Source organism: Cebus imitator, unplaced genomic scaffold (genome assembly GCF_001604975.1).
Source record: "Cebus imitator isolate Cc_AM_T3 unplaced genomic scaffold, Cebus_imitator-1.0 Scaffold693, whole genome shotgun sequence".
In the NCBI taxonomy this organism is placed as follows: Eukaryota; Metazoa; Chordata; class Mammalia; order Primates; family Cebidae; genus Cebus; species Cebus imitator.
This window is the reverse complement of record NW_016108008.1, coordinates 243,830-263,816: the sequence shown is the minus strand read 5'-3', so window position 1 is coordinate 263,816 and position 19,987 is coordinate 243,830. Positions and strand designations below refer to the sequence as shown.

At 38.6% G+C, this 19,987-nt stretch overlaps 1 protein-coding gene across 6 annotated transcripts in view; it reads left to right on the top strand.

The window, feature by feature from the left end:
- Window positions 1-19,987, top strand: part of PDE4B (phosphodiesterase 4B) — a 446,198-nt gene that overhangs the window by 387,705 nt on the left and 38,506 nt on the right. For 3 of the 6 annotated variants that reach the window (XM_017518639.1, XM_017518640.2, XM_037734954.1), the window contains one exon: window positions 17,640-17,752. In XM_017518639.1, coding sequence (XP_017374128.1) covers window positions 17,640-17,752 — 113 coding nt within the window. Of the gene's footprint in view, window positions 1-15,683; window positions 15,735-15,855; window positions 15,963-16,938; window positions 17,046-17,639; window positions 17,753-19,987 lie in introns of those variants that run through there. The other 3 variants (XM_017518642.2, XM_037734955.1, XM_017518641.2) reach the window with 3 other exon arrangements.

The following is a 19,987-nucleotide window of genomic DNA, read 5'->3' as shown; positions in this document are numbered from 1 at the left end:
TTTTTTTTTTGTAGGTGAGTCATTCCCTCTTCCTCATCTCAGACCCAGCCCTCTCTACCTAAGAGGAAGTGTAGTATGGGAACTATGCAATTACAGGTTTTCACTGAGGGCTTGGTTCTGAGCCTTGGCCACGTAAACCTCACTCACTCTCCACCCTCCTGGGTTCTTCTGAGGCTGTGTCTGCTGAGTGCCAGCTAGAGCCTTCTGTCTGCTGGCTGCCTAGTCTATTCAGTTTCAGAAAAATAATTTCTAATCCAAACTACAACTATTTGAAATTCAGTCAGAGTGTAGTAGTAATTCATTCATTCAATAAGTTCAATCAGGGAGTAAATTCAATTTGGTAAATGATTGCTAAATTAAAGCAATCTCGCAGCAAGACTGATTGAACACTCTAAAAATGTCTGCTGTATGTTTCTGCAACAAACTTTGTAGTATAATCTCTTCATTAAAAGATTAATATTCTCTTGTTTACTACTATTTCAAATAATACAAATTCACATAATTCAAGGAAATCTTCCAAACTAGATAACATGACATTATATGATAAATGCCAAAACCATCAAAACAAAACAAAACAAAACAAAATCAAACCTTCACTACTGAGAAAATAACTTTTAAAAAATTACTCCATATATCTATAATCTAGATTATCCCATTTCTAAGACTGTTCAGAATCTGTGTCTAGTTGTTATATGTGTGAAGTTGGCCATTAAGAGGCCAAAATGTCAGAAGTGACATGCAAAACATTTACAGTCCTGTCTGTATGTGTGTGTTCAGAGGGAGAGTGATTTAAACCAATATTTTCTACCTAGCCTGCACATTTATGTTGGCAGGATTTCACTGGTAAATATTGGTCTAAACTAAACACTGAAATCTTTAATCACATTTAAACAGACATTGCATTATACTGCATTAGATGCTGCATTAGAAAGGAACTGATAGGGAAAGAGTAAGCACAGCTGATAGCTACAATGTTTCAAGGGTAAAAAGGAAAAATCAGAATTCAGTAAAATTCTTCAGAAGGAGAAATGCCAAGAAAACCATAGCTGAAATACAAAATTGTTTTTCTAAAGTCTGGAGCTGAGTTCAGTTAAGTGACGTAGTTTACAAACCAGGGGAAATTAGGGCAGGAACGGAAGTACTGCTAAATTAGGAGAGCTCAGCCAAAAGAAAGTGAGCTAGCTGTGACATACACAGTGTTGGCTTCTTTCTCTCATTCTCAAACAATTCTTGTTTGCTACTGTGTGGCGTTGGGTTGCCGTGAAACCTGAGGACTAATTTTATATTTCACTGGAAGTTCTGAATCTGTCACATAAAGCAACTGTTTGTCTACCCACAGAAGCTGCAAAAATCATAACTGTTAACCTTTCCTAACACGCACAGAAAACCTGAACCCAAAAAGAGTTGCTTGGCGTTCTTTGTTCAGTGTCTTCATTCACATCCAGGGGTTCTTACTGAATCATCCAGAACCCCATAAATCACCTCAAGAGCCTGTGAGTCTCCTACTAAAGTGTTCCTTCCTCCATCCCTCACCACCTCTGCCCCATACCAAACCCCATCCCTCACACTCCAGACATAGCCGTAGGCTGCTTAGATGCTTGCTAAGAAAGTCTTCAGGAGGCATAGCTGTTTTATCTCTGAAATCTATGCTTATTCCTGCTTAATTAAACTGTCATGCCACCCATTTTGGTATAGATGATAAGATTTGAGAGAAGCAGGGATCCTGTGGAGATGAATGGTCAGTTCCACTGGAGGGCACCTGAAGGAAACATTATTTTTATTTGTTTCTTCCTTATTATTATTTTTTTAAGTCAGGCCTGGTGCAGTGCCTCACACCTATAATCCCAACACTATGGGAGGCCGAAGTGGCAGGCTCACTTGAGCCCAGGAGCTCGTGACCAGCCCGAGCAACACAACAAGACCCCCATCTCTACAGAAAATTTAAAAATCAGGCAGGCATTGTGGTAAGCACCTGTAGTCCCAGCTACTTTGGAGGTTGATGCAGGAGGACCACTTGGTCTAGGAGTTTGAGGCCGCAGTAAGCCATGATCGTGCCATTATGCTCCAGTCTGGGTAACAGAGTAAAATCCTGTCTCTAAAAAATTAAAATAAAATAATTTATCAGCTCTTAGGAGAGAGTCAGGAGGTGGGACTCTCAGGAAAGAAATGTTGTAAGACTCAGCGAGGTTGTTGCCCAACCTGGCTGAGGATGGAAATCATCTGAAGCAAATCTAAAAAGAACAAATTCCCAGAACTCGGTCTGCCAAGATCTCTTTATACATCTGGAGTTTAGCCTGGGAATCACCTTCAGGAGATTCAGATGCACCTCTTCTATAGACTGGTATAGTGATGAATATCAGCTTTGAATTCAGGCTGGATTAGAAACCACGATCTAGTATATACCTAGTGCTGTAACTTTGGGCAGATGATGTAACCTCTCTGAGCCTCAGTTTACTCATCTATAAAATAGGGATAATAACTATTTACAGGAGTTATTGCAAAGATTAATGAAATAATATACATAGTCTCTCACACACTGCCTGACTTATGGGGGGTCAGAAATAAAGTTAAGCCAATCCAAATATCCCCTTGAGACTCACCCAACTGAGATAGCCCCTAAGGCATTCCTGATCACACTGGAGGCAAACTGCCTCAGTCTGAATTATGTCTCCACTAAGTCTGTGACTCTGGAAAGTTACTGAATTTCTCTGTTTCTCATCTATAAAATAAAATAATTATATATAAAAGAATACTCAGGTCATCAAATTATGATGGAGATTAAATTAGTTAATGGACACAAAGGGCTTAGAAGCAGTGACTACTACCAAATGACTATTAGCAAAAATCATTATTTGTATTACCATCTCTTTTAAGATAAGCAATTATGGTGGAATGAATACTGGCCTTTAAGTGTTCAAGTCCTGGCTATAAACTTATAACCTAGAATAATTCTCCCCAATAGAAGTATAATAAACACCCTATAGGTAATTTAAAATTTAAAAATTTCTAGTAAACACATAAAAAGAAACAGGTGTAATTAATTTTATTAGCATATTTTACTTAACTCTATATATGCAAAACAGTTAACATGTAATCAAATATATAGTTATAAAGCAATTTACACATTTTTTCACACAAAGACTTTGAAATCCAGCATCTATGTTGCACTTAGTGCACATCTGACTGCAGACTAGCCACATTTTAAGTACTCAGTAGCCACATGTGACTAGTAGCTACCATATTGCACAGTATAGACATTCCAGATTCTAAAACAAGTCCCATCACCTCATGAGCCTCAATAATCTCATTTGTAAAAATGGAGATAACTTTATTGGCTCTGTTTGGAGAAGAAAATGAGTACACTTGAAAGTGCCATGTCAACTGGTAAAGACTGCATATAGCAAGCTTTCTGCTCTTTACAACACCCGGACTATCAAATACAATGTGGTTCTCATAAAGTGATGTGCCCAAGGTTGTGTGTGATCTGAGACATCACCCAGGATAGCATCAGGCAGAGACATTTTCTTATAGGCACATAAGAGAGATTTTAGCTGGTAATGTTTCAAGAGATTAGAATTTTTCTAGTCCTCTTCCCCTCCTCTTCCACCACCTTCACTCTCAATAGCAAACACTTTTGCTTCTACTCTTCGCTGACTCTTGAAATTCCTATGACCGTTTTCATTCTACAAATAAAGATAAAATTGAGGGATAAATAACCCTGTGTTCTCTCTGATAACATCTTAATTTGAGGCCTCCTTATTTCTTAAGCTCCTATCTTTTTCTACAAATGATATTCTGATGTTAATAATTTACCAAGTGCTTATTCTCTACACTATCTTATAATTGTTATAAAATTCTATCAGATCAATAGCTCTTCTTTTGAAGATTGTATTGTATATATCAAGAGCTCTGAAATTGGAGTCAGAAATCCTACATTCAGGTTTTTGCATTTACTAGTTATGGGATTTGAGGTGAAGCATGTAATGACCGGAAGACACGAAAATTCCCTGAGCTTCATCAGTCTTTTCCTCTGTAAAATAAAGATAATAATATCTCTCTCACAAGATACGATAAGGATTAAAAGAGCGCATAAGAAAGTGATCTGTAACTGCAAAGCATTAGACAACGATAAAATGGTATTTAGGGATGTATAAGCTCTTTTGTGCATGCTGTTCTTCCATTGAGCGCTTTTGGCTCCTCATTCCCTGCCAAATAAAGTCAGATTCCCTAGTCTAGCATAAAAGCCTCTCCGTAAATTGACCCTGACCACACTACTTTTGCAAGTTTATCCAACTCAATCCACTTACTCAAATCAAATGTTCTAACCAACTGGAACTCTAATGTTTGTCCCCCCAAAACAATACTGAGACGTGTGACATCTTTCTAATTTTGTATCTTTCTTCATGCTGTCCATTGCCTTACATTTCAGTCTCTTAAACTTCCACCCATTCTTCCTTGCCTGGCCTCCAAATCGCTCATCATCTCCTTTTCCCTCATGTCCTTGACTTCTATCTCTGAAGCCTCTGAACTTTGCTTGTGTCCTTCTTATGACAGCTGTGAAAACCTATGTGGGAGTCTAGTAATTCTTGGTGCACAGAGACTTGCAATAAGATGCCTGAATGTAGGTACTCAGTGAGAGTTAAATAACCAATTCTGCAAGTGATTTTGCAGAAGTACTATTGAGAGGCAAAATGTTTCCCGCACAAAAACTAACCAGCCTAGAAATCTAATCAACACATGAATGCGAAAGAAAGACAGAGCTGATTAACTGTGGTAACACTGAATAAATCAGTAAAAGGAAAGTAGTTTGTTTGGAGACTAGCAAAAAAAACAACAAAGGAGAAGTACTGGACATTGTGTCTTTGATGCTGTTCAGTAGCAAAGACCCCCTTTTTCTTTGGTAAGGCATAGCCCATCTGTTAATGGTTGGGCATGTCTACAGTTCAACCAATATTTTTTGAGCTTCTACTAGGTAATGGATGCTATGGTGCACAAAAGACTAGCTCAAAAAGATATTTCCCCTACTCTCAGGAAAGTTAGTATCTAATAGATGAGAAAAACCAAGAGAAATATTTGCAACAAAATATGATCATTTGGAAATAGAGGTTTGCATATGGTGTTGTGAGATCTTAGAGGAAGGAGGCTTAATACAACCTCAGAATATTTAGAAAACTTTGTAGAGGAGATAACACTAGGCTGAGTCCTAAAAGATAAGGAAGAGCTAGCCAGGTGAACAAAGTTAGGAAAGCCATTTCAGGCAGATAGAAATGCTTGAGCAGAAACAACTATTACAGAATCTATCTCAGTAAGGGAGCTGAGTATATCAAGCTTAAGGAAAGGAACCATTTCAACCATACAACTAACTCTCCTACTCTGATTTCATGCTTACCAAGCCATCTTTTTTTTTTTTTTTTTTTTGAGTGAGAGAGTTTTGCTCCATTACCAGGCACCAGGCTGGAGTGCAGTGACGTGATCTCGGCTCACCAAGCCATCTTATGATTAGAATTTGGCCTCCCACATATGGAAACATGTGATGACCAGAAGACATAAAAAGCTTTTTACAAATTACTGTTCTCTATTTATTAATTCATTGGACTCTGATTTGCCATTGCACTCTTGTGAGTTGGACTAGTATAAACTGAATGAAATTAAGATGCACTAACAAAATCCCTTTTCTGCCCCTGAAAGGCTGAAGTGACTTGAATTTTGGTCATCAACCAAATTTCACCACTTTAGAGGCAGTTTTAACTTAGGAATGTTTTAAATCCATTCACCTCTCCTCCTCTCCATTGCTACTGCATAGTTGTAGCTGTCATTATCTCCAGCGTAGGCTACTGTGACAAAGAAATTATAATGCTATCTTTATCCATTCTTGCTGCTATAACAAAATATCTGAGACTGGATAATTTGTGAAGAGCAGAAATTTATTTCTCACAGTTCTGGAAGCTGGGAAGTGCAAGATCAAGGCATTGGCAAGTTCAGTGTCTGCAGGGAGCTGTTCTCTTTGCTTCAAAATGGCCCCTTGTGGTTGTGTCCTCTGGAAGGGACCAACTCCGTGCCCTCACATGGCAGAAGGGGTGAAAGGAAAAAACAGCCTAGCGAATTCTCTCCAGCCCTTTAAAAAGGTTGCTAATCCCATTCATGAGTGCTCTGCCCTCATGACTTAATCACCTCCAAAAGGCCCCACCTCTTAGCACTATCATATTGGCAATTAGGTTTCAATATAGGAATTTTGGGGGACACATTTAGACCATAGCAAATGCTACCAGCAACTAGCATGGATACTTAACTAGGTTACTGGGTAATGTTTTATGTGTTTTGGTATGGTTTACCTCATTTAATCTTTATAGCTACCCCACAAGAAAGATATGCTTACCACCATTTTAGAGATGAGGAAATTAAGGCTTAGAGAAATTGAGTTAGTCACTCAAGTTAATACTACTAATAAATGGCAAAGCCAGATACCAAACTCATGTATGTCTTCCTGTAGATATGGGGCTCTTGAATACTAGTTAACTAACATCATTGCTAGTCTCTAATGATCTTTCTTGCCTTCAAATTCATTCGCCAAATTGCAGCCAGAGAGATTTTTTTTAAAAGCAAATTTGGCTGGGCCAGTCCTTTGACAGAGATCTACTAACTTTTCCAGTTGCTTCCAGAATAAAATTCAAGAACTTTGCATGGCCTTCCATGGCTGTATATAACCTCATCCTAACTTCTACCAGTCTTTCCTGAGCATGCTCTGATGTTCCCCCTGCCTAAAAAACTTGTCTCTCTCTTAATACTTAATTCTTATTCTTCCAAATCTGATAACTTTCCAAGGCAGGCCTTCCCTCACATCCCCATTTTTCAGATTTTGGATCCCTGATTATCCCTATTTTAAATGTTTATAGCATTCTACACTTCGTAGTAGCTCTGTTCCAAGTTGTACTAAGTGTCTGCATAATTATTTTCTATTCCTCTTAGGATACAGGCTTCAAGTAAACAAAACTCTAATATTCACCACTATACCCTTAGAGTTTCATGCTGTGCCTACAACATAATAGGCACTCAAAAATTTTACTCGTTAAGGGTTTATCGTATCATATTCAATAAATAATAGCCAACATTCATCTGGTACTTGTACCATGCAGTTTCCTAATCACTTTACATTTATGTGTTTGTTAACCAAATGCTACAGCCATTAAAGTAGATGCTGTTATTATTCTCATTACACAGATGAGGAAACTGGGGCACAGAGAAGTTTAGTAACTTCTTATATAACAAAGTTATATAACAGTAAATGGTGGTACTAGAATATGAACCAAGGCAGTCTAGCTCCAGAGACCAAGCTTTTAATCACTACTCTGTACCCTTCATACATCTTTTGTCAATGTATTTACTTTATTAGAAAAATAATTGGATAGCAGCTTGCCTCTATCCTCATCACTTTCTTGTGTCATTGGTCTTTAATACAAATGCAGGTAGACAATTAAGTTCTTTGAACATCTTTCATATTGGTGGTACATGTTTTAGCTGAATGAGAGCAAATTCTCATTAGTAAGTAAATGCCAAAGTCAGAGTTCTGGAGGGCAGATTTTGATAAGGGTAAGGACATTAAAAGAGTGGGAAGTAGACCAAAAGGAAATAGTGCTATGAGGCTGGCACATCAAAGACATAGTTTTGCCTTATCTAAGCCTATCTCTGTAAAAGAAAGAGAAACTTAGACCATTTATTTATAACAGGCCCCATGGCTTAGCAAAAAACATCATAGAATTTAGAATCAAAGAACTTAAAATGTCTCCTTCATTCTCCATTCTTTTCCTGTCTTCCCCTCTCAATCTCTCTGTCCTTCTTCTTTGCCTCCATCCCTCCCATCCCCATCATATCACTTTAAGCAAATTGTTAAATGCATCCAAGTTCTCAATTTTCTCACATCATAATGGAAAATGTATGTCATAATGATAATAGTTTCTCTCTTGGGGTTACTTTTCAAGGAAAAAATTAGATATGCAAGTGAAAGTGCTTGGTAAACTGTCAAGTTACATATATGAAAGCCAGTTGTGATTAGTTATTTTTTTTTTTTTTACTTGTAGTCTTGGAGGAATTTTCTAAAGAGATCGGCATCAAAATGACCTACTTTTCACTGATATTTCCCTTAAGGGCAATGAACCTCTTCGTTTGTGAATCCACCCAGAGTGAAATCCCCGTCACATGCAATTGCAAAGTTCCATATTTATAAAGACATGGTAACAAAAGAAAGGCTACATAGGGCTTGCAAACTTGGCCCTTGGAAAAATTGCGTTGTGGTGTATACATGTTCTCTTGTTCTTATGATTTGTTCCGTAGATGTTTTACACAAGGTTAAAATAACATGCCCTCTTGAAATGTTGCACTCTAACCTGTGTGTGCTTCACTTACCAAATGTTACACACAGACACATGCACACACACACACAGACACACACACACACACCCAGACACACATACACACACATATGAAGAGAGAGAGAGAGAGAGAGAGAGCGTGCTTTGGGCATAATAATTTATAATGAATAGAAAATATTCCTAACTCTAAGGAAAAAAAATCACAACCCAGATCACCAAATAAATAAGCCAATAGCATCAACCTAACATTTTTGCATAAAGAGATGCCAATTATTCCTATGTGTATGAAACTATTTTACATTTTAGAAGGTATTTATTACACTAAGGAAGGAACAGAAGAATGGAATAAATATGCTAGCTAAAAGGCATGTAGAGCCTTAGGAGCAACCCAGACATAAGCCATCTACAGGGCTAGAAGCTTGTGAATGAAGCTAACAGTAAAGCTGAATGTAAACAATCCAACTAATACACACTTCTCATTTACAAAGTTCGGAAAATTATGAGAGGAAGCTGAGAAGGCACCTAACTTCACAGACTTACCATTTAGAGAAAGGGATTTCCAGTATAATCATTCAGTGCAATAGACAATACCACTCCTGAAATGTGTTGTTCATTGCTGTAATCCAGCACCCACCCAGCAGCAGGCTTAGCACGTAGTAGATGCTCAGTGTACTTTTGCTGAATGAATGAATAAACAGCTTCCTTACAAAAGTTCTCCATGTCTGAAGGGCACAACCTGGTATGTCAGTTAAAATTTTGCGAAAACAGATTTACAAGGAAAAACAAACAAGCCCATTCAAAAGTGGGCAAAGGATACGAACAGACACTTTACAAAAGAAGACATACATGAGGCCAACAAACATATGAAAAAATGCTCATCATCACTGGTCATTAGAGGAATGCAAATCAAAACTACATTGAGATACCATCTCATGCCAGTTAGAATGGCGATCATTAAAAAATCTGGAGATAACAGATGCTGGAGAGGATGTGGAGAGATAGGAACACTCTTACACTGTTGGTGGGAGTGTAAATTATTTCAACCACTGTGGAAGACAGTGTGGCGATTCCTCAAGGACCTAAAAATAGAAGTTCCATTTGACCCAGCAATCCCGTTACTGGGTATATATCCAAAGGATTATAAATCGTTCTACTATAAGGACACATGCACACGAATATTCATTGCAGCACAGTTTACAATAGCAAAGACCTGGAACCAACCCACATGCCCATCGATGATAGACTGGACAGGGAAAATGTGGCACATATACACCATGGAATATTACGCAGCCATCAAAAACAATGAGTTCGTGTCCTTTGTAGGGACATGGATGAACCTGGAAGTCACCATTCTCAGCAAACTGACACAGGGGCAGAAGATCAAACACCGCATGTTCTCACTCATAGGCGGGTGTTGAACAATGAGAACACATGGACACAGGGAGGGGAGCACCACACACTGGGGTCTGTTGGAGGGAAATAGGGGAGGGACAGCGGAGGGTGGGGAGTTGGTGGGGGGGATGACATGGGGAGAAATGCCAGATATAGGTGAGGGGTAGGAAGGCAGCAAATCACACTGCCACGTGTGTACCTATGCAACAACCTTGCATGTTTTTCATATGTACCCCAAAACCTAAAATGCAATACAAAAATTAAAAAAAAATTTTTTTTAATTTAAAAAAAAAACCTCATTATCTTGATTGTGGTTATTGAGGTTTCATGAATTTATGCATATGTCAAAAACTTTTAAAACTGTATAGTTTAATTATGTGCAATATATTGAGTTTCAATTATGCCTTGATAAAGGACTACTGCAATAAATGTACATATTCTTGCACATTTAGATGTTTGTTTTTTAAATGCCATATAATGGAAATACATATCTTCGGGAGTACAGGAAAATAATATTCACCTTCTCACCAGTATGGGAAATATGAGAAATGACATATTACAAAATACTTCAACATAGCTCATAAGAACAAAACATTAGAAACCATCTAAATATTTTTTAAGTCAGCTGCTTAATAAAATATGGTATATCAACACAGCTATTGAAAAAATAAAGCAAGTCTATATGTGTTTATGTGGCAAGTAAAAGAAGCAAGATACAAAGCAGCATTAGAGTGTGCCTCTACTTAAGTAAAAATGTAGGTATTTGTGGAACAGTGTGTGTATACCTTTACACTATAAAAAGACACACAGACAATTCTTATTGGAGGTTGTGTTCTAGAAAGGCAATCAAAGTACTTGGGATTCAGATAAAGAAGAAAGCTTTTTTATTAAAATATATATATATATATATATATATATATATATATATATAATTTTGAGAAAACCAAACGATCCGTTAGGTCAGGTCTATATTTTAGAAGTGGAAACTAACAACCTCTAACATAAGACAAGTGTCAAGAAGGCATTTTTCTGAAGTCATGCAGTAGTAGGGATGTTTTAGAATTTCATGGCCAACCATACACAAGCTTCCTTTCCAAAGGCCAAAGCAAAACTCTGTCAATGACTCAGCTGTCAAATACATGTCAATATATCATCAGGAAAGTGACCCAGGACCAGAGAAGTGGTGGGAGGGAGGAGAGAAGTTCCTGACACATGCCAGATGCTATACCAAAGGGTTGGCATATATTGATTCACTTACTCCTCACAGCTAGTTTAAACTAACTTCCTGTTTTACAGGTGAAGAAATGGACACTCAGTGGGCTACTTACCTTGTCTGAGGCCACACTGCTATTAAATAGCACAGTTATGATTTATAAACAGCTGGGGCAGACTCCAATGTGTTCCACCAAATTTTGAGTTAGTAGGAGCATCCTGGTTTCTGTCACGTTAAAACCAGCATTTGTTGTTGTTGCTTTTTAGCGCTATGAGATTTACTCTAACTCTGTTGATATCCATTGCTATAGCCAAACAAAAGGAAAGGAAATATGTTTTGAGAAATTCTGCTCTTGTTTTTTCAAACTAGGTTTCCCCTAGATGGGACTATCTGTTGAAAGCCTACGTCGATATCCAGAAAGACAAAAAAAATGCACAAATCACAAGTGAAGAAATTAGTGAGTTCTTATAAAGTAAAAATACCTATGTAACCAGTTCCCAGGCCAAGAAATAGATAATTGCCAACCCCATAGAAAGCCCTTCAAGTCCCTCCTGGTCACTAACCCCAGAAGGTAACCAATACCTTGACTTCTATTACTATAGATTAGTTTTTGCCTCTTTGGAACTTTATGTAAGTTGACCATACTATTTTTTCATGTACTTTTTAATATTTGGTTTCCTTTGTTCCACTTTGATGTTTATGATATTCATTCCCATTGCTGCATGTGCCAATTGGTCCAATTGATTTAACCACTAGCATAACTTTGCAAATAGTTACCACCTTCTCTAATAGAGAGTCCAATTATGTGAAGCCCATAAAGGTTATGTACAGTTCTTTTCTATGTGCTTTCATTGGATAGAAAGTGTGGGTGATTTGACAGACAAGTGTCTGATATATGGAGCTATGTTGGAATATCATTTTTATGTAATTTGTAAGAAATTTATATTTGGGGTATATTTTGACGCTTTCAATTGCTAATTATGTGTAATTTGGGGCAGAGCACTTATCTCTCTGATCCTCAGTTTTCTCATCTGTATTACGAGCCATGAGACCTAGGGTTTCAAAGTTAAATGACATCAGGTACATAAAGGTCCTCTGTGCCACCTTTTCCAAGAGATCAGTGTAGTCATAAGATTACACTTCCCTGTACTGATTGCAGGGCCAGCTTTTAGGGCACCTGAGGTCTTTTACCAGTGGGGCCACTGATTTCATAACTGCTAAAATGTGTCCCCATGTTTTCTAACTATGAGCAACTAGCTATTTGTGGCCAGGCAGAGGTTTCTAATTACCCTTTCCTGTCACTCTTCTCTGGATCTCTGCCTCTTTCCAACAGGTCTCTGCTAACTCACACACACATTTCTACTAGATTTGCATAAAAACCTGGGGAAATTGGTCTATGAACCTAAGTATTAGATGAACTGAAAAATTATTAAAACAGAAAAAAAGGAAAAGATCATTGACCGAAAATAAGAATACTGCTCAGCAGTATGTGCAATGTGATCGTATTTCTATTATATACATATGTACGTATACACACACACACAAACACATACATGAGAGGATATGCACAAAGGAGTCAGCAACGATAATCTCTGACTGCTACAAATGTGAGATTTTTTATCATGTGAATTTTTGGCTTCTCTGCAATTTTCTAATTTTCTAAACGCGACTATATCCCACCTGTAATAATAAATGAGATATTTGCAAAATGTATATAATACTAAAAGGTTTACAGTCCATTTTCATGTTGTCTGATTCTACCTTTCCGTGAGAATAGGATATTTTTTCTCATCCTCATTTTAGAGATAAATAAATTTACTCTTCAAGAACATAGGTAATTTACCTGAGGTTACCCACTGAAGCGAGATGCAGGACAAAAACCATACCAGGTCTTCTGAGTAAATACTGCACAGCTTCCCTATGCTAAGGCCTGCAATAGGTACATCAGAAGAGGGAAGTGGAGACTCAAGAAATGACAACATTTAGGAAAGCAGTTATGCAATTTTAAATAGAAGAGATCCAAGGGTAAGATTCAACTTTAAACGCAGCATTTTAAGAAATATTTGCATCTTTCAGTGCTAAACTGAATCCTCTATTACATAGGCCAAGATATAGTCTTGCTAGGAATTTGGAGGGAACTATTTGCTCCAATAATTTAACCTCTGACTTCTTAGTTTATGCCTTAAGGTAAATAAGATAATCATCCCTCTTCCGTATCTATCACACGGAGATGTTGCAAGGATTAATGAATAGTGTGCTGGGAGCTCCTTTGAAAAAAGAACTATTTGAATGCCACATATCATTAGCAGATTAATATTAATTATAATTATTTACTCAATTTATCTTCCTGTTTCTCAGAGTCAAATGCAATACTCAGCAGACCCACAGAAGGAAGAAAATCTTTCTTTGCTGCTTTTGTTGGCGTGAAAGAGGGAAAGAAGAGAGGAAGAGAAGGGAGGTTGGTTCTCCCTGCTTCTTCCCTCTGGATGTTTTTGAAAACGAAGTTCAACCACATGGCCATACATATGACTTATTTTTAGTGCCTCTGAGATTGGCTTCTGTGGTGTTAAACATTGTTTCTTCTTAGGCCATGTAAGACAGGAACAGAGCCCCCTTCATGGGCATGTAACCCGTGCAGTTGCACAGAGCCCTGTGCTCAGAAGGGCACCATATTTGCCATCTTAAAACTTGTAATAATATTATCTTTGAACTTGTGTTTTGTAAGTGATGTCTGATGGGACAATGGAGTATATGCCAGGGGCTTGGAGCCTTGGCCCATGCACTTTCTCACTTCCTGTCACCTGCCTGTCTCCCTGGTGCCCTAGCAATCGTCCAGCTTCCTTTTTCCCACCTGCACCTGTGACCGCTACTGTCCTCCATCCTCAGTCAGGGTACCTGCACAGGGAGGGTCTGAGTTAGCCATGTGTGCTTTGCAGCCTCAGGTGGGGTATGGGAGCAGCTGTCTCTGCCCTGAGCTGGCATGGCTGTGGTAGACAAAGTCTTGATGGGGGTGACCTCTTGTCCACTTCTGATTCAAGTATCTAGCATGTCCCTGCTGAGAGGTTGCAGTACCCTTAGCAGTATGCTAAGTACCCAAAGGGTTGTCTGCTGTGAATAGGGACATGGGGACCATGGGAAGGGAGAAATAACCTAACTTGACTTCCCCAGCTCTTGTGCCTAGTGGGGGCACAGCTCATCAGCCTGGCAGCTATCAGGAAGGAGTAGCCAGCTGCTGGTGAGCTATGCATGTGCCCTTAGTCATAAAAGGCAGGGCCTCCAGGCTGCTGTGAGGGTCCGCACTCACCTCAAAGTATCCCAGTGCCTGAAATAATACAATATTTAAACACACCAAGCCATTAATTGTGACAAGTGTAGCATGATAATTAAGATGTTAACATTGGGGAAATTAGGATGCAGGGGATGTGGCAACCCCCTGTATTATCTTTGCAATTTTCTGTCAGTCTGAAAGTATTTTAAAATAAAAAGTATGTGAAGAAAAAACCCACCATGACAAGTTGAAAGAGAGAATGCAGAAGAAAGGAAAAAAACTTTATATTTTAGTATCTTTTATAGCACTTTTACCGCTTTTTGAACAAGGGGCCCTGCACTTTGATTTTGCACTGAGCCTTTCAAATTATGCAGCTGATTTTTGCTGTAAAATTCCTTGTTGAATATGCAATTCAGCTATCTCCCTTGCTTTTCTTCCTCACACTCTTTCTTACCCCTCAACGCTCGGCCTCTGGATTTCTCCGATTGCCATTAATAATTCTCCCATACATCTGTCACCTACTAAGAACTGGCTACCATCCTAAGCAATTCGTATATTTTATCTTATTTCATCCCTGTATAACTTTGTGAGATAAGTATTTTTATCCTTATTTTACAGATGTAAGAAATTGAGCTAGGACCACACAGTAAGTGGTAGAAGAGAAAGTCAGTAGTCATGATTCTCACTCCACATTGGGTGCTTTTTTCCACAGTGCTGCAGACAGACCATTCAGTCTCCAGGTGCCCAGGTATTTGTAGGCTGCTTAGGCACTTTGGTTTCCATTCCTCCAATTATTTATAGAGTATCTTCTAGGTTCCAAGCACTGAGTGTGGTGCTAATTAAGCTGTGAAGTTATAGCAGGGATGCCCGTCCTGGGCTGCTCTGGTCATTTTCTTTGATTGTATTCCTAGGTAGCAGGTGTTTGACATTCCTCTGTTTAGTACAGTCTGACCTCTGTGCCCCTGCCTTAGCTACCATGATAGGAAAACTATAAAGTGGACACAAAATCTTCACCATGGATTAAGAATTTGGAAAGCGGCACTCTAGCATAATTAACATTGCTTTAAAATGTGTTAATTTTTGCTTAAAAATTTTTATGGCTGATCTGAAGAAGAGAGGACAATGAAGCAAGACCCCTTCATATCCGTTGTCTAGTCACCCACATCTCACATTGTACCAACTCTGGAAGTATGTCTGTGCTTGTTCCATACAATAGGCAATGCATGAGCTCATTGGTGTATCTTTGAAGAGTCCTTCTCTTTTTCAGTACTTCTGTTGGTATAATTACTGTAAGTATTTCTTCTGTCAAGCTTGAGAAGAAATCAAATCCTTTTTTTCCTCTTCACGAAGGAGAAATGTGACATATCATCTTTCAGTCGTTTTGCACATCAGCGGATTCAAAAGGTTAGGGGCAAACTGCTTTCTCCCCGCGGTCCTGGTGAATGTCTGATCTTATCGACAGAGAACCACAGGTTGTGATGTGGAAGACACGAAGGTAGTAAATCTCCAGCGGATGGGAAGTTGTTGGACTTTTTCCTTTATTAGAGGCAGGGAAGGAGGATGGGAGGATTCTGTCTCTTTGGAAAAAGCTTCCGTGGAAGAAGTGCTCTTCTGGAAGCAAACAGAGGAGGCAAGGGGGTGTTTTGGACACACTAGAGAGTAAGTCAGAGAATCTTCGTGTTGAGGCAACATTGCAAAATTGAAGTGGAAGAAAGGAAGGAAGGTATGTGCAAGTCTGGCTTGAAATGAATTTTATTAAAAACACCTCAATTCTTCTCTGCACATTTTTGAGGAGTATGAAAAAAAATGGAGGAAGTTACCTCCAGTGGTTTTGTGGCTTTTTAAGTATGACATACAGGATATTGAATTTAACCCCTGTTTACCCTGAGGTGTATGAATATTTTGAGGACAAACAAAGCAACTATTCTTTGAAATATGCGTCTGTGGCCAAGTGATTCCAGTTACTTGAAATCACAGTTCTGTTGATTCTCTTTTCTGCTTCAAGTATTTGCACACCACAGACGTAAGATTATTCACATAATAATTTTTGAAAACTATGTGGTCTTGCTAGAGTTTCTGTATAAATGTATAAAAATGTGTTTTAAATATGGCAGGAATGTTATATTAGAACTCTATATGAGATTTTACATTTTATTAGTGCCTAATGTGTGTTTGTATTTCAGAAAGCTTGGTAAAGTTAATAAATGCTGTTTCTCTCAAAAACAGTCATGTATGCAGGAGAGTCCGACTGCTTTATACAACTCTCTGTAGCTTCATTAATTTATCTAGCATTTATAAAGTTAATTAAGTGTTTATTAAGATAGATTTCTTAAGTCAATAATCTGAAGTATTTCTTGAAGTATAGACTCTCAAACTTTTGGATGTAAAATGACATGTTGAGGATATGTAAAAAGAGTTTTAATTACCTAGCAAAAAACTGTAATCTTCAAAACAATATTTTTTATATGGACCACCAAAAAATATTTCCAGAAAGTCTAGATTCTTAGAGCAACAAATCAGAGCCCCCAGCTTTAATCAAAATAAAAATCTGCAGCATTCACATCTGGCTCCACCTGAAAATCCGGTTCAGAATTTCCCTGTGATCCTGGCACTTGCAGAAGGGAAGTTTTAGCTTTGTTTAGTATAACAAGAGCTGCAGGACTCCCAGGCCAATAAACGTGTTCACGTAAAACTCCAGACAGTTTCTCTTAGACTGGAGTCTTATCAGGGAGACCTCATTTTCCCTCTAATTAAGGGAAAGATTTAAGGGAGAGAAAGGAATAGCCTATGCCTCTTACTTGTGCGGGTAGGTGTTAGCTGAATTAAAAGTTATTCCAACATGAACACATTCCCCAGCATGAATGACTGCCCAGACTTTGAACGTAATGGTCAACCAGTTTTCCCCCAAATTTTGACTGTTTCATTTAGAAGAAAAGCAAAATGAGAAAAAGCTTTCTTCATTTCTCCTTGAGATGGCAAAACACTCAGAAATGACATCACATACTCTAAAGAACCCTGGGATGACTAAGGCAGAGAGAGCCTGAGAAAACTCTTTGCTGCTTCTGCCTTTAGTTTTAGGACACATTTATGCAGATGAGCTTATAAGAGACTGTTCCCTCCGCCTTCTTCCTCAGAGGAAGTTTCTTGGTAGATCACCGACACCTCATCCAGGCGGGGGGGGGCGGGGGGTGAAAACTTGGCACGAGTCATCCCAGGCAGAGCACCACTGTGATTTGTTCTCCTGGTGGAGAGAGCTGGAAGGAAGGAGCCAACGTGCAAATAATGAAGGAGCACGGGGGCACCTTCAGTAGCGCCGGAATCAGCGGTGGCAGCGGTGACTCTGCTATGGACAGCCTGCAGCCACTCCAGCCTAACTACATGTCTGTGTGTTTGTTTGCAGAAGAATCTTATCAAAAATTAGCAATGGAAACGCTGGAGGAATTAGACTGGTGTCTAGACCAGCTAGAGACCATACAGACCTACCGCTCTGTCAGTGAGATGGCTTCTAACAAGGTAAGAGGTAACCTTTTTATTCATTAAAGTGTGATCTTGCAGGGAGCTCTGGCTCCCCTCGTCCCTGTCTGCAGCAGAGTGTACCAGGGAACGCTACCAACCCTAAGAATATGTTTGTTGCTTTGTCTAGAAGAGTCTGTTCCAAAGTGTCACACTCTACTTGTGTCTTGATGCTACTGCAAAAGTTTAAAATCCTCGGTACGCTTCAATTTCCAGAAACCAAACTTCTCTCTTACTGATGCAATTTGGAATATGTTGAAGGTGAGAGGTGTCTATCTGTAAAGCTTCCAAACCAATATAAAATTGAAAATGCTTTAAAATTTTTTATAATTATCAGGAAGCTAAAATCTGTGTGAGTCTACAGGGTAAAATGCGTAACATGTTGCATTGCAATGAGGTGTTACGTATGTATTTTTAAACAAGAAAGTAGTTTAACCTTTATATACCAATGGGAGGGAATGGTTTGCGTTCGAATTTGATAAATACCCTCTAAGAAATAGGACATCCTGGGATTTTCTAACATTTCTTTTGTGATGCTGGCATTGCCTAAGATAAAAAAGAAACAATAAGCTTTGTCTCCAAAACCAGAGGTTTACTTTTTTTAAGTGTGCTGATTTTCATAGTGAAATCATTTGAAATTGTTTCATGCATACTGCCCCCAAAATGATTTTATTTACAATCCCCAGACAAAGCTTAATGTTGAAGAGCTTTAATTATCTACCATTATATCATTTGTTTAATTATCACCTGGACTTACAGTGCTAATTTATGTAGTGAGAGTTGTTGCTTTCTTTTGTGTTTTTACCTTGCAGAATATTATATTAAATACATATCATTATAAAGTTATACAAAGACATATAGACACACACACACACACACACACACACACACACTTTGTTAGAAAGCCCTACACCCTACCCTCATAAGTACACACTTTCAGAGTCCCAATCATTCTAGCCTCAGGCATCATCTTATTGTCTATGTTTTTGGGGCTGGAATAAGATTTTTCTCCACACCTGCCAGCGTGCCCTTTCCAGCCCTGAGGTGCACCAGCGAGTGTGTGTCCCTTCTCCAGCTTTCAAAGGTGGTAAAAGTACCACCTTTGAATCAAGGCTTGCTGGCTGCCACTCAGAGGATCTGCGCAGAGGAAGCAGTGTGTCCTCAGGAGATCCTGAAGGAGGGGAGGGGGGACTCTTCCTACTTGGAACTCTTTGTTTATTGGTTAATGAAAGGGCGAAAATAAGTCCCTTTCTAAAATTTTTGTTTAGAGTTGAAGTTGGAAGGGAAAAAAAGGAAAATAACACATTTGAGGATTAACTATTTATTGACTTTTCTCTGAAGGTCTCCATTGAAGGTTAAACTCAGGGATTTTCCAAGCTAGGGTAAAACTCAACCAACTGCTTCCCCATGAGGAGGGCTTTGCTGTGTAACTTCTCCAAATCACACTAGGACTTCATGTGGAAGGACTTTTACAAGGCTTCAGCCTACTTTGGAGGGTTAGCAGACACACTGTTCCCTGTATTTTGTGATGATTGACAGCCATGCAAGATGTAGATCCAACATTTATGGGGTAGTTTTTGAACAATTTTCACCGTAGAGAACATGGCAAACTTAGATAGTCACCAAAATAAACTAACTAGAGTCACCAATATAAAGCAAGCAGTTAACTCCAAGAAGAAGAAAAGAATACTCCCTGAGAAACTACAAATTGCTATTAATTTTCATGCTGAGTATTGATATGCTGTAGTATTCTAATCCCATTCATGCCTAGAGTGCTGAAATTAGACATTGGCTGTCTTGCAAATTTATTAAAAATAATCTCATATTCAGCATAGTAGTTAGTAAGGTTCTGAGACCAGGCACTCTGTAGACATGGGTGAGGATTCCAATCCCTCAGGCTTCCGCTCCTTCTTTATGGTGTTGTATGCAGGAAGCAATGAAAGTTGAATAGAGCTAACCCTAACAAAAGGGCTAACCCTCAATGCTGACACCGTTAGCTTAAGTAAAAGGCATGCAGCGTCAGTCATTTTCTAGATCTATAGAGGAAAGGGTGTTAGGCAAAGCAATTATTTAGTTCATGAATGATGCCCAGCTGACAGCTAAGATCATTTTTTTAAAAGATCTCTTTTTACTTTACTACCTTTAAAAAAATTTAGTGATTGTTCAGATAATTGTCTCAGGTAAAGCTTAAACAAAACAAGCACTGTGGCACGTATGATATAATGCAGTGAGGCC